Source organism: Choloepus didactylus, chromosome 8 (assembly GCF_015220235.1).
Source record: "Choloepus didactylus isolate mChoDid1 chromosome 8, mChoDid1.pri, whole genome shotgun sequence".
Taxonomy (NCBI): domain Eukaryota; kingdom Metazoa; phylum Chordata; class Mammalia; order Pilosa; family Megalonychidae; genus Choloepus; species Choloepus didactylus.
The window spans coordinates 144,906,582-144,919,722 of NC_051314.1; the positions used below are offsets into that span (position 1 = coordinate 144,906,582).

Genomic DNA, 13,141 nt, shown 5'->3' on the forward strand with positions numbered 1-13,141 from the left:
AAAGGGAAATTAAAAGCCAACCTCAATCATGAGTATAGGTGAAGAAATCCTAAATCAAATATTAGCAAACTAAATCTAATGTACGTGTGTGTGTAAATAAAATATACATGGCTAAATAGGGTTTAACCCAGAAATGCAAAAATGGTTCCATTTGACAATTTAAACACATCACCTAAATAGATGCAGAAGCATGGGATAAAATTCAACAATAGTTCAAGATTAAAAACTCTCAACAAACTAGGTACAGAAGGGAACTTCTTCAACTTGATAAAGGGCATATACAAAAAACCTGCAGCTACAAAATGTTGCTATATGGAACAAATTTCCCCTAAGATTAGTAAAAAGACAAAAATGTCCACACTCCACTTCTATTCAACATCATACTGGAGGTTCAAGGCAGTACAATAAGGCAAGAAAAAAAAGGCAAAGGATTGGAAAAGAAGAATAAAACTGTTTTGTTTCACAGATGATATGATTATCCATCTAGAAAATCTTTAAAAATCTACCAAAAATCTACTAAAACTAGTAAGTAAATTTATCGAGCACAGTATATAAGCTCAATGTACAAAAAATTAAATATTTCTATATGCTAACTATAAGCAAGTGTAAAATGAGATTAACAAAATAATATAACTTAAAATAGCATGAGAAACATGAAATATTTAGGGAAAAATTCAACAAAAGAATTGCAAGTCCTACCAAAAAACTACAAAATACTGCTGAGAGAAATTATAGAAGACCCAAATAAATGGAGAGTTATACAATGTTCATGGATTGGATGACTTAATATTGTTAAGACAGCAATTCTCTGAAAATTGTTCTGTAAGTTCAATGCAAACCCAACCCAAATCTCAGATGACTTCTGTGGTAGAAATTGACAAGTTGATTCTAAAATTGGTGTAGAAATAAAAGGACCTAGAGAAACCAAAACAATTTTGAAGAACAATGATGGATGACTTACACTACCTGATTCCAAGACTATATCACCACAGTAATCAGGAGTACTGGAATAAGGATAGATCCCTGGAACAGAATGGAAACTCCAGGAACAGACCCACACATATACAATCAATTGGTTTCCCACAAAGGTACCAAAGTATTCAGTGGGGAAGGCATAGTCTTTTCAACAACCAGATAAATGTGTGAAATAAAAATGAACATTGACCTTTACCTCATAATAAAGCAACTGAAAATGGATCATAGGCCAAAACATAGAAGCTAAAGCCATAAAGCTTCTCAAAGACAGTATAGGAGAAAATCTTCATGACTTTAGGGTAGGGAAGATTTCTTTAGACAAGACATGGGAAGCACTAACCATAAAAAACTTGAAAAATTGGACTTCCTCAAAATTAAAATGTCTTCTTATCAAAATACATGACTAAGAAAATTAAAAGGCAAGCCACAGACTGAGAGAAATATTCATTATATATGTGTAGATAAATACAAAGAAAGATATAGATGACAAAGGTCTTATATCCAGAATATACAAATAACGCATAACTCAGACAATTCAATAAAAAGACTTGAAGTGACACTTGACAAAAGAAGATACATGAATGGCCAATAAGCACATGAAATAATATTAATTACCTTCAGTCATCAGGAAAATGAAAATTACAACTATAGGTACATCTTGGAGATATTGTGGTCTTTGTTCCAGACTACAATAAAGTGAATTATGCAATAAAGTGTGTCACAGGAATTTTTTGGAATCCCAATGCACAATGAAAGTTATGGCTACACTACACTGTAGTCTATTAAGTATACAAGAGCATTATGCCTGAAAAAATGTATATATCTTAATTAAAATGTGATACAGAGGCACAAAGTGGGCACATGCTGTTGGAAAAATGTCACCAATAGACTTGCTTGATGCAGGGTTGCCACAAACCTTCAATTTATAAAAATTATCTGTGAAGCACAATAAAACAAGGCATGCCTGTATAATGAGATACCACTAGAATGGCAAAAAGTTTAAAAAAAAAAACTTAAAAAAATCTGCAGGAGAATGGGTAACAAATTGTGGTTTACGCATACAATAGAATACCACTAGCACTAAAAATGAACATACTATTGATACAAGAAACAATATAGATAAATCTCACAGATACTATGTTGAGGGAAAGAAGCCAGACATAAAAAGTGTACATACTATACAATTTCATTTATAGGAAGACCTACAACAGGCAAAAGCTAATCCATGGTGATAGAAATGAAAACACTTGTTGCCTGGAGTTGGAAGTGGAAGATGGATGCTGTTGTGGTTTGCTAATGCTGCCCTTTTGCAAAACACCAGAAATGGATTGGCTTTTATAAAGTGGGTTTATTTGGTTACAAAGTTACAGTCTTAAGGCCATAAAGTGTCCAAGGTAAGGCATCAACAATAGGGTACCTTCACTGGAGAAAGGCTATTGGCATCCGGAAAACCTCTATTAGCTGGGAAGGCACATGGCTGGCATCTGCTTGCTCCCAGGCTGTGTTTCAAAATGGCATTCTCCAAAGTGTTGCTCTTGGGGTGTTTTGTCCTTTCTTAGCTGCAGCTGCTCTGTGTCTGGGCCTGTGTGGCTCTTTTTAAAGTACTCCAGCGAATCAACAAAGAACCACCCTGAATGGGTGGGGAACACCTCCATGGAAATAATCTAATGAAAGGCTCTCCCACAGTTGATTCAGTCACATCTCCATGGAAACATTGAACCAATAGTCCCCACCTAATCAACACTAACACATCTGCCCTCACAAGATTGTATCAAAGAATATGGCTTTTTCTGGGGGACACAATAGCAAAAAGGACATAAGGAAACTTTCTGGGGAAATGGAAAAGTTTCATATTAAGGGGTTGTGATTACACAGATGTAATCATTTATCAAAACTCATGAAACTATACACTTAAAATCTGTGCATTTTATGTTATATCAACTATATCTGATGTAAAATTTAACATCAATTCATGATTTGAAAAAATAAAACAAAAACCATTACCAAACTAGGAATAGAAAGTACTGGATTAGCCAGATAAGAGTATGTACCAATACTTTTGAAATCAGGATCAAAACAACAATGCCCAATTGTTTTCTATTTATTTTGTACTGTAGGGCTTATCCACTGCAATAATAAAATAAAAAGAAATATGACCTATAAGGAAGGATTAAAAAAGAAAAATAGAAATGAAATATAGTTACTTGTATCTAAATGCTTGGGGATATGGTATTTATATACCATGGTTGGTTTAACCATTCTCCCACTGAAGGACATCTGGGCAGTTTCCAGTTTGGGGCTATGATGAAGAACACTGCTATGAACATTCGTGTACATGGTTTTGTGTGATCTAAGTTTTCATCTCTCTGGGATAAATGCCTGAGTGCAATTTCTGGGTCAGATAGTCATTTTGTGTACAGTTTTACAGGAAACTACCAAACTGTTTTCCAGAGTGACCGTACCACCTTACATTCCTACCAGAAACATGACTGATCATTTCTCTCCACAGCATTTGGTCCTCACCAACATTTGGTTATTTTTTTTATTTTAGCCATTTGTATAATTGTGTGTTGTGATGCTCATGATGGCTTTAATTTGCATTTCCCTGATGGCCAATGGTGTTGAACATCTTTTTGTGGGCTTACTTGCCATCTGTATATCATCTTTCATGCCATATTAATTCATATCTTTACCCATTTCCTAATTGTATTGCTTGTTTTTTTTTTACTGTTGAGTTTTGAGAGTTCTTTTTATATTCTGGATACCAGTCCTTTGCCAGATTGGTGGTTTGCAAATATATTTTCCCTGTCTGAAGCTTGTCTTTTCATCCTAACTGGGTCTTTGACAGAACAAGAGTTTTTCATTTTGATGAAGTCTAGTTTGTCAATTTCTCCTCTCATTGGTCATTATTTTGATGTTGAATCTAAGAACTTTTTGCCTAGTCCTAGACCCGGAAGGTTTTCTCCTATGTTTTTTCTCTGAAACTTCTAATTGTATGTTTTTCATTTAAATCCATGATCCATTTTGAGTTAATTTTTTGTTTTTCTTATTTTTTTTAAGAACCATTGTCGGTTTATAGAAAACTCATGCAGAAAATACAGAGTATCTGTTCTTATCAGTTAATTCTTATATAAACTTTTTAAAGAAGAAAAAGAATAAGGGAGACTGCTCTAGTTTCAAAGGAAAAAATGCAATATTGTGAAGGGACAGATAGACATATAGAACAAGGAAACGGAACAATTTCAGAAGTAAACCTGTTCGTATATAGAGACCTTGCTATAGGATGAAAGAAGGCACCACAAATATGCAGGAAAAGGACGAACTAGTCAGTAACAGTGGTAAGGCAACTATTTACATACAGAAAAAAATACTAGATTCTACTGCACACCATGTACAAAAATAAATTCTAGGATATTAGACCTAAATATGAAAAGCAAAAACCATAAGGGAGCAGACTGTATGTCTGATTATATTAAGATGAAAAATGTACATGATAATAGACTAGGATAAGATATTTACAATACATATAACTGACAAAATATTAGTATTCAGAATATAGAAAAAACTTTTACACATCATTAAGAAGATTACAGCCAAAAAGGAAAGCAGACAAAATATATTAACAGTGAACTCATAGGAGGAAACAAAAATGGCTGACAGATTTATGAGAAGATGCTCAAATTCATTAATTATGAGGAAGAGTCAATTAGAAACAAGATACCATTTCATGCCCATGAGATTGGCCTAAATTTAAAGTCTGATAATACCAAGTGTTGGTGAGGATGTGAGAAAATTGGAACTTAATACTCTACTAATGAGCTATTTTGGTAAGTGTATTAGTTAGGGTTCTCTAGGGAAACGGACTCAACAAGAGATATCTATAAATATATTTATAAATATAAGATTTATAGAAGTGTCTCACACAACTGTGGGTTTGCAAGAGTCCAAATTCTGTAGGGCAGGCAGCAGACTGGCAACTCCAATGACGATGTTCGATGAACTCCTCAGGCAGTGAACTGGCAACTTCAACGAACGTGTTCGATGAACTCCTCAGGAAACAAACTGGCAACTTCGATGAACTCCTCAGGAAAGCTTCACTGGTTAGTTGAAGAAGAAGTGAAGGTCCTCTATTTGTCTTGTTTAAAAGTCCAGCTGATTGCATTTTCTCATTGTGGAAGACATGCCCTTTGTTGATGTAATCAGTCACAGCTGCAGCCAATTGACTGATGATTTAATAAACCACCCTTCTGGTTTATTAAGTAGTCACAAATGTCCTTACAGTAACGGTTAGGCCAGTGCTTGCTTGACCAGACACCTGGGTACCATCACCTGGCCAAGTTGACACAGGAACTTAACCATCACAATAAGATATTGGCAATCTCTGGTAATGTTAAAAACGTATCCAACCCTTTGACTCCAGCAGCTCCTCTTTCTGGAATATACCCTAGAGCAACAGTTTTCAAAGAGAGATCTGCAAACCCTTGTGGGTACCTGAGATCCTTTCAGGGAGTCTGTGATGTCAGTTTATCAGCTTTGTTCACCATGTCGATATCTGCACCATTGGTGGGTAAAGCTGCTGACACCTCAGCTCAGAATAAGGCAGTGGCATAAAAGAGCCCTCGTGGTCATTGTTTTCTGCAACACCCACTGTCCAGTTAAAAGAAATGTTAGTTTCACCCAAGCATATCCTTTATAAAGCATTAAGATACATCGATTTTATGAAATTTCAACCCTTAAGTACTCATCTTTTTATACCTTTTGTAATTGTCCCAAGGATTTTATTTTCATTTTTTTTCTCTTTGCATTTCAGTACTGGAAATTTTTGTTGACGTATCTTCAAGCTCACTGTTTCTTTCCTCTATTGTGTCCAGTTTATCGAAGTTTATTAAAGGCATTATTCATTTTTGTCACTGTGTTTTTGATTTCTAAAATCTCTGTTTACATTAGCCATCTGATTTGGCCTGTTATCCACTTCTCAATTAGAACACTTGGCATATTTTTTAAAAATTTTATCAAATAAAAAAAGGTTTCCAAACAAAACAAAGCAAAGCAATTGGGAGAAACAAATATCCTGAAATAACTTCATTTCTTCCAATATGCTCCTACCATACCAAAAGAAAATTAACAAACCATTAGTCACACCTGAGCATTCCCATAACGTTAAGATCACCCTCCATATCTTGTCTGCTCTTATTAGATTATCGTCTCCCCTTCACTAGCTGCTGCCTATCTCTAGATTCCCTATATTCTACAATATAAGACACTTATTTTACATTTTTCATAGAGTTCACATTAGTGGTAACAGACAATATCTTTCCTTTTGTGCCTGGCTAATTCACTCAACATTATGTCTTCAAGACCCTTCCATGTTGTCATATGTTTCACGACATCGTTCCTTCTTACTGCTGTGTAGTATTCCATTGTGTGTATATACCACATTTTATTTATCCACTCTTGTGATGGAGGACTTTTTGGTTGTTTCCATCTCTTGGCAATTGTGAAGAATGCTGCTATGAACACTGGTGTGCAAATTATCTGTTCATGTCACTGCTTTCAGATCTTCCAGGTATATACCGAGAAGTGCAGTTGCTGGATCGAAGGGTAACTCAATATCCAGTTTTCTGAGGAACCACCAAACTGTCTTCCAGAGTGGCCAAACCATTATACAATCCCACCAACAATGAGTAGAGTTCCAATTTCTCCACATCCTATCCAGCATTTGTAGTTTCCTATTTGTTTAATGGTAGCCATTCTAATTGGTGTGAGATGATATCTCATTGTGGTCTTGATTTGCATCTCCCTAATAACTAGTGAAGATGAACATTTTTCATGTTTTTTTTTTTTTTAAGCCATTTGTATTTCCTCTTCAGAGAAATGTCTTTTCATAACTTTTGCCCATTTTATGATTGGGTTGTTTGTACTATTGTCATTGAGATGTAGGATTTCTTTATATATGCAAGATATCAGTCTTTTATCGGATACATGGTTTCCAGAAATTTTCTCCCATTGAGTTAGCTGCCTCTTTCCCTTTTTGACAAATTCCTTTGACGTACAGAAGCTTTTATTTCTGAGGAGTTCCCATTTATCTATTTTTCCTTTCGTTGCTTGTGCTTTAGGTGTAAGGTCTAAGAAATGACCTCCTAATACTAGGTCTTGAAGATGTTTCCCTACATTATCTTTTAGGAATTGTATGGTACTCTCTCTTATTTTGAGATCTTTGATTCATGTTGAGTTAATTTTTGTGTAGGGTGTGAGGTAGGGGTCCTCTTTCATTCTTCTGGATATAGATATCCAGGTCTCCCAGCCCTATTTGTTGAAGAGGCTATGTCCTAATTCAGTGAATTTTGGGGACTTATCAAAAATCAGTCAATCATAGACCTGGGGGGTCTGTTTCTGAATTCTCAACTCAATTCCATTGATCAATATATCTATCTTTGTGCCAGTACCATGCTGTTTTGACTACTGTGGCTTTATAGCAGGCTTCAAAGGTAGTGTAAGTCCTCCCACTTCATTTTTCTTTTTTAGAATGTGTACTGGTTTGGATGTATTATGTCCCCGAAAACATCATTATCTTTGATGCAGTCTTGTGTGGGCAGGAAATGTATTGGTGTTGATTGGGTTGGAGACTTTTGATTGGATGTCTCCATGGAGATGTGATCACTCAACTGTGGGTGAGATCTTTCATTGGATAATTTCCCTGGAGGTGTGGCCCCACCCATTCAGCGTGGACCTTGATTAGTTTACTGGAGTACTATATAAGTTCAGACAGAAGGAGCGAGCTTGCTACAGCCAAGAGGGACACTTTGAAGAATGCACAGGAGCTGAGACAGGAACTGCAGTTTACAGAGACATTTTGGAGATGGCCTTTGAAAGCAGACTTTTGCTCTGGAGAAGCTAAGAGAGGACAAACGCCCCAAGAGCAACTAAGAGTGACATTTTTGAGGAGGAGCTGCAGCCTAGACAGGAACATTCTGGGAGAAAGCCATTTTGAAACCAGAACTTGGAGCAGACGCCAGCCACGTGCCTTCCTAGCTAACAGAGGTTTTCCGTATGTCATTGGCCATCCTGCAGTGAAGATACCCGATTGTTGATGCATTACCTTGGACACTTTATGGCCTTAAGACTGCAACTGTATAACCAAATAAACCCCCTTCATAAAAGCCATTCCATTTCTGGTGTTTTGCATTCTGGAAGCATTAGCAAACTGGAACAGAATGTTTTTAGCAATTTGAGGCATCTTTCCCTTCCAAATAAATTTGATGACTAGCTTTTCCAAGTCTGAAAAGTAGATTATTGGAATTTTGATGGGAATTGCATTGAATCTGTAGTTCAGTTTGGGTAGAATTGACATCTTAATGACATTTAGCCTTCCTATACATGAACAGGAACTCTCTCTCCATCTCTTTAGATCCCCTATAATTTATTTTAGTAGAGTTATGTAATTTTCTGTGCAGAGGTCTTTTACAACCTTGATTAAGTTTATTCCTAGGTACTTGATTTTTTTTAGTTGTTATTGAGAATGAATCTTTTTCTTGAGTGTCTCTTCAGTTCTGTCATTTCTACTGTATAGGAACATTACTGATTTATGTTCATTAATCTTATATCCCACCATTTTGCTGAATTTGTTTATTAGCTCAAGCAGGTGTGTCATCAATTTCTCAGGGTTTTCCAAGTATAAGATCATATCATCTGCAAATAATGAGAGTTTTGCTTCTTCCTTTCCAATTTAGATGTTTTTTATTTCTTTGTGTTACCAAATCATTTGGCTAGAACTTTCTAGCACAAGATTGATAATAGTGGTGACAGTGGGCCTTTCAGTCTCTTGCCACTGAGTACTTTGGTGGCTTTGGGATTTTCATATATGCCTTTTATCATATTGAGGGAGTTTCCTTCAATTCCTAGCTTTTGAAGTGTTTATCAAAAAAGGATACTGATTTTGTTGAATGCTTTTTCAGCATCTATTGAGATGATCATTTGATTTTTCCCTTCTGATTTACTAATGTGTTGTATTATATTGCATATTGATTGTAGTTACTTTAAATTCCTGGCCTGGTGATTTCAACATCTCTGCCACATTTGAGTCTGGTTTGATGCTTTCTCTCGCTCTTTAGACTGTGGTTTTTTGCCTCTTAGTACTTCTTGTAAGGTTTTATTGAAAGCTGGACCTGATGTTCCAGACAAAAGGAGCCGAGGCAAGCAGGCCTGTGGTGTGAGGCCTTATGTTTACCTGGCTAGGAGTTGGGTTGTTTACTGTTTGATGTGGCTGGAGGTGTCAGAGGCTACTGTTCCCTCTGGCATCCTTGTTTTTGTCCCCCACGTGTCTGATCCTTGTTGTTCTTTCCGTTGTAATTTCTCCTGCTGTTATACAGGAACCTGCTGATGCCGTGGTGAGGTGTCAGGAGAGGGAAGTGCTGTGTGATCCTGTGATTTGGTCTCAGTCCTTTAGTGACCTGTGCCCCTGGGCTGTGACCTCTACAAATGTTGCTCAGCTGCCTTGCAGGTGAGACAGGAAGGCTACAGGGATTGTGTCCTTCCCTTTCCCCCAGTCTGTTAGCTCTGCTAAAACCCAAGCCACGCAGGCTCTGGTGAACTGGTTTTGTTGGAGGGCAGAACTTTGTTAAAGAGAACAGACTGCTCTGGGAGTGACTTTTCTCCTCTCCCTCTTCTCAAGCTAGTCCACACTCAGCCTCCAACAATTTGTCAACTGCAGTTCAAGCATTCCCACTGGTACTGGTTCCAGCAGAGAGAATCCGTTTATGGGCATCTTCTTCAGCAGTCTGAGGTCATCTTTATCTGTTTCCCTCCTGTTTTTGAGGTAGTGGGTTGCCCTGTGACCTCAGTTCTCTGGTGGATCTAAGAAGAGTTGTTATTTTTCAGTTTGTTCAGCTTTTTTCTTGTTAGGATGGGAGAGAAAACTTGCAAGCTCCTTTCATGCTGGACGAGAAAACAGCAGTCAGACAATGCACACTGTTTTAGAATTCTGTGTAACGAAGGGGAAAGTACACAGAAAGCTCTTCAGCTGTGTACTGGAACACAGAGGCTGTCTCAGGTAGAAGTGTTTGTGTGACTAAGCTTTGAGCTGAATTAGCCACTTTCTTCATGCAACACCGTTTTTACTTCAAAGAACAAATGACAACCATGGTCATTCAGACTTGGGTATTTTGGCACATTTTCTCAAAAATATGAATAAGATATGAAGGTTAAAGAGAATGATGTGGGCCTGTCACTTCCAGGTAAACCACTGACATGATTTGTGGGCAATGATAAAATTTGACTTGTCAGGTTCAGCTTAAAGTTTTGAAAACTCTGTATTCTCCACCATGAGCTATATTACATACTTTTCTGATAGGACTGATAGTAATATTAATGAACATGATTTTTTTTAAACATTATATAATGAAATGTCAATATTTGGAAGATCTGCACAACATAGTGAACTGATATTTCCAAATGAGCAATTCATGTTACAAAATCATGCACGAGTAAAAGATTCATTCAAAGGGAAAGACCAATGGATTTTAATGTAACAGGGTACAAAGAGTTCATTGATAAGATGTCAGATAAAAGAAAAGGCTATTAAAATACTCCTTTTTCATATTTATGAAAGGCCAGATTTTCTTCATAAACTTTAACCAAAACAATATATCAAAACTGAATACAGTAAGAGATATGAGAATGCATCTGTCTTCATTAAGCTTTATGACTATTAAGGCATTAAAGATATTTGCAAAACGTAAAACAACAACATTCTTTTCACTAATTTTAATGTTTTGGAAACTGGTTTCTTTTCATGAACCATGTTATTTATGTAAAGTAATGGATTTATTAATGTTACATTGTTATTAAATTAAGTAAATTTTTTAAATGTTTTAATTTTGATTATGGTAAACTTCTATAGACATAATTCACAAGAATAAAAGCTCTTCAGGGTTCTCAATAATTCTTAAGAGAGTAAAGGAGCCCTGAAATAAAAAATTTTGAGAACAGCTAACCGGGGAACTTGCACAAGCGCACGAAGATGTATCTACAAAGATGCCCAGTGTAGCAAGATTTTAGAAATAAAAACTCAGGAACAGGGGTGGCTCAGTAGTTCTTCAGGACGGTTCTCTGACCCCTCCTGCCCCGGGCGTTGGTCCCACACAGACAATGACAGTGTTGCGGTACCCTTTCGGCCCAGTGTGTACCACCAACTGGTGAATGGAAGATTCTAGCAGCTTCCTCCTGGCCTCCCCGGGCTCTTTCTTCTCCTCCAGGTGCTTACCAGATTAAATCCCAGCTTCAGCTCATGCCCATGTCAACAAAAAGAGCTTCCAAATGAGACATCATTTGAGCAACAAATTCCAAGCTTTTCTTTTTAAAAAAAGGGTTTAAAAAAATCACTATGTTAACTTCATCTCACTATTCAATAACCAGAAAAACGAGATTATTTATTTTTCTCCTTCCCTTGAACAAAGGTTGCATTAAATGGTTGAATTATGCCCTCTCAACCAAAGGCAATTCAGTTCAACCAGCTTTGTAAAATCAAAGGATATTAAGCTTTCGGATTAACCCACCTCTCATAAGATCATTCAAATTATCCTTTTTCAAAAATGAGGAAAACAGCAGTAACAACAGAGAATTATTAAGTAGTAAAAACGTGCTCTTTATCAAAGAATGGAAACAGTAAGAAGGAAATCAGGCTCTATCAGGGTGAGCAGAAATCAGTTATAGTAGTTAAGTCATGGGGAAGAGGACAGAGACGGTCACCCTGTGACCCTCCTAGGGACCCGTCTGCACTGTGCAGCCTTCTTGCACTGCACTGGGCTGTCTTACCACCTCCTCTTTACCTCCACTACAAAGGTGTCGATAATGTGCTCCTGAGGGAGGAACCAGTGGGCCACTTCCGCTTCATCCATCACCGGGGCCAGATGGAACTGCTTCAGGTAACTGTTGATTAATTCTCGAACTGCTTTGATATCTTTTGGTTCCATTGGTCTCAAACCTGAAGTCTTTGTAACCTTGTTAGAATGAAAACAAAACAAATGCAGAAATGTAAGTATTAAAACAGTAAAACTACTTTGCTACTCAGTGTGGTTGGCAGACCAGCCTCCCAACTGCCTGGGGACTTGTTAGAAATACAGAAACTCAGGCCCTGCTCTAGACCTGTGGTTTAACAAGATGCCAGGTGATGGCTATGCACATGAAAGTCTGAGATGCACTGGGTTAGAACATACACAACACCAAGTGTTGTACCATTCTTCTCTCTGAGGGCAGGTCTTTGGTCACTGTTACCCATGACCCAAACAAAATCAAAGGAGACCCTACAAGTTGATCTATATATCAGTATCAAGAATTTTAACAATGATTGTTGTGAAGGAGCATAACAATTGTGGCAACTTTAAAACTGCCAAGTCTAACATTTTGTAGACACAGTTCAGAAACTTGTTACATACAATATCCCATGACGAGGAATAGATATTTTGTTGTCTTGGACACAAAAACTGATAACAAAGTGGAGAACTTCTGGGGAAGATGGCAGAGTAGGGAGCTCCAGGACTCACTCCTCCTGCCTAACAGCTAGTGGACAGGCAGGAACTGTCGGGAACAACTGCTCTGGGCTCTAGAAGCCAGGGGAGCCCTGAACAGCATCCAGGGAAGAGCGGGATGAAGAGGCTGAGAAACAGCAGTGAAGAACTGTGAGCAGCTCGCTCCACAGCGGCCACCAGCACCCACCTCCCACTCTCGAAGTGAGCTGCTTTGGGGACCAATTCCTGGCTGGCTGCAGTGGACAGAGAGGGACATGGAAGCTGTCTTCCCCAATAACAAGGGTGGTGGTGGGGGAATGGCTGAGCACTGATCATAGCTTTTGACAGATGAGTTTAGATCACTGGGTCCCGGCTCTGAGTGGCTGTTTTAGCCTGTCCCAGACAGGGACTGCTGCAGTCACTGCTTCAACCCTGCCCGACAGGGGTGGAGGTGGTAGAGGTTTAAGGACACAGGGACTCCATAGGGCTGCAGGGAACAGTGTGCTGAAGGGTGCCACCTGCTGGGCACAACTGGGAAGTGCAGCACTGGGGAGCTGTCAAAAATGCTTTTTTGGTGTCTTTCCTGACCCTCTCTACAGGGCTTTTTGGAACTGGTCTGTGCCCTTTCATGGCTCCTGGGCCCTGCTTTGGCTGGGAAATGC

The 13,141-nt window shown here is 38.0% G+C and overlaps 1 protein-coding gene across 3 annotated transcripts in view; it reads right to left on the reverse strand.

The window, feature by feature from the left end:
• NMT2 (N-myristoyltransferase 2) overlaps positions 1–13,141 on the reverse strand; it is an 88,718-nt gene that overhangs the window by 7,021 nt on the left and 68,556 nt on the right. For all 3 annotated transcript variants that reach the window (XM_037846644.1, XM_037846643.1, XM_037846642.1), the window contains one exon: positions 11,802–11,972. In XM_037846644.1, coding sequence (XP_037702572.1) covers positions 11,802–11,972 — 171 coding nt within the window. The remainder of the gene's footprint in view (positions 1–11,801; positions 11,973–13,141) is intronic.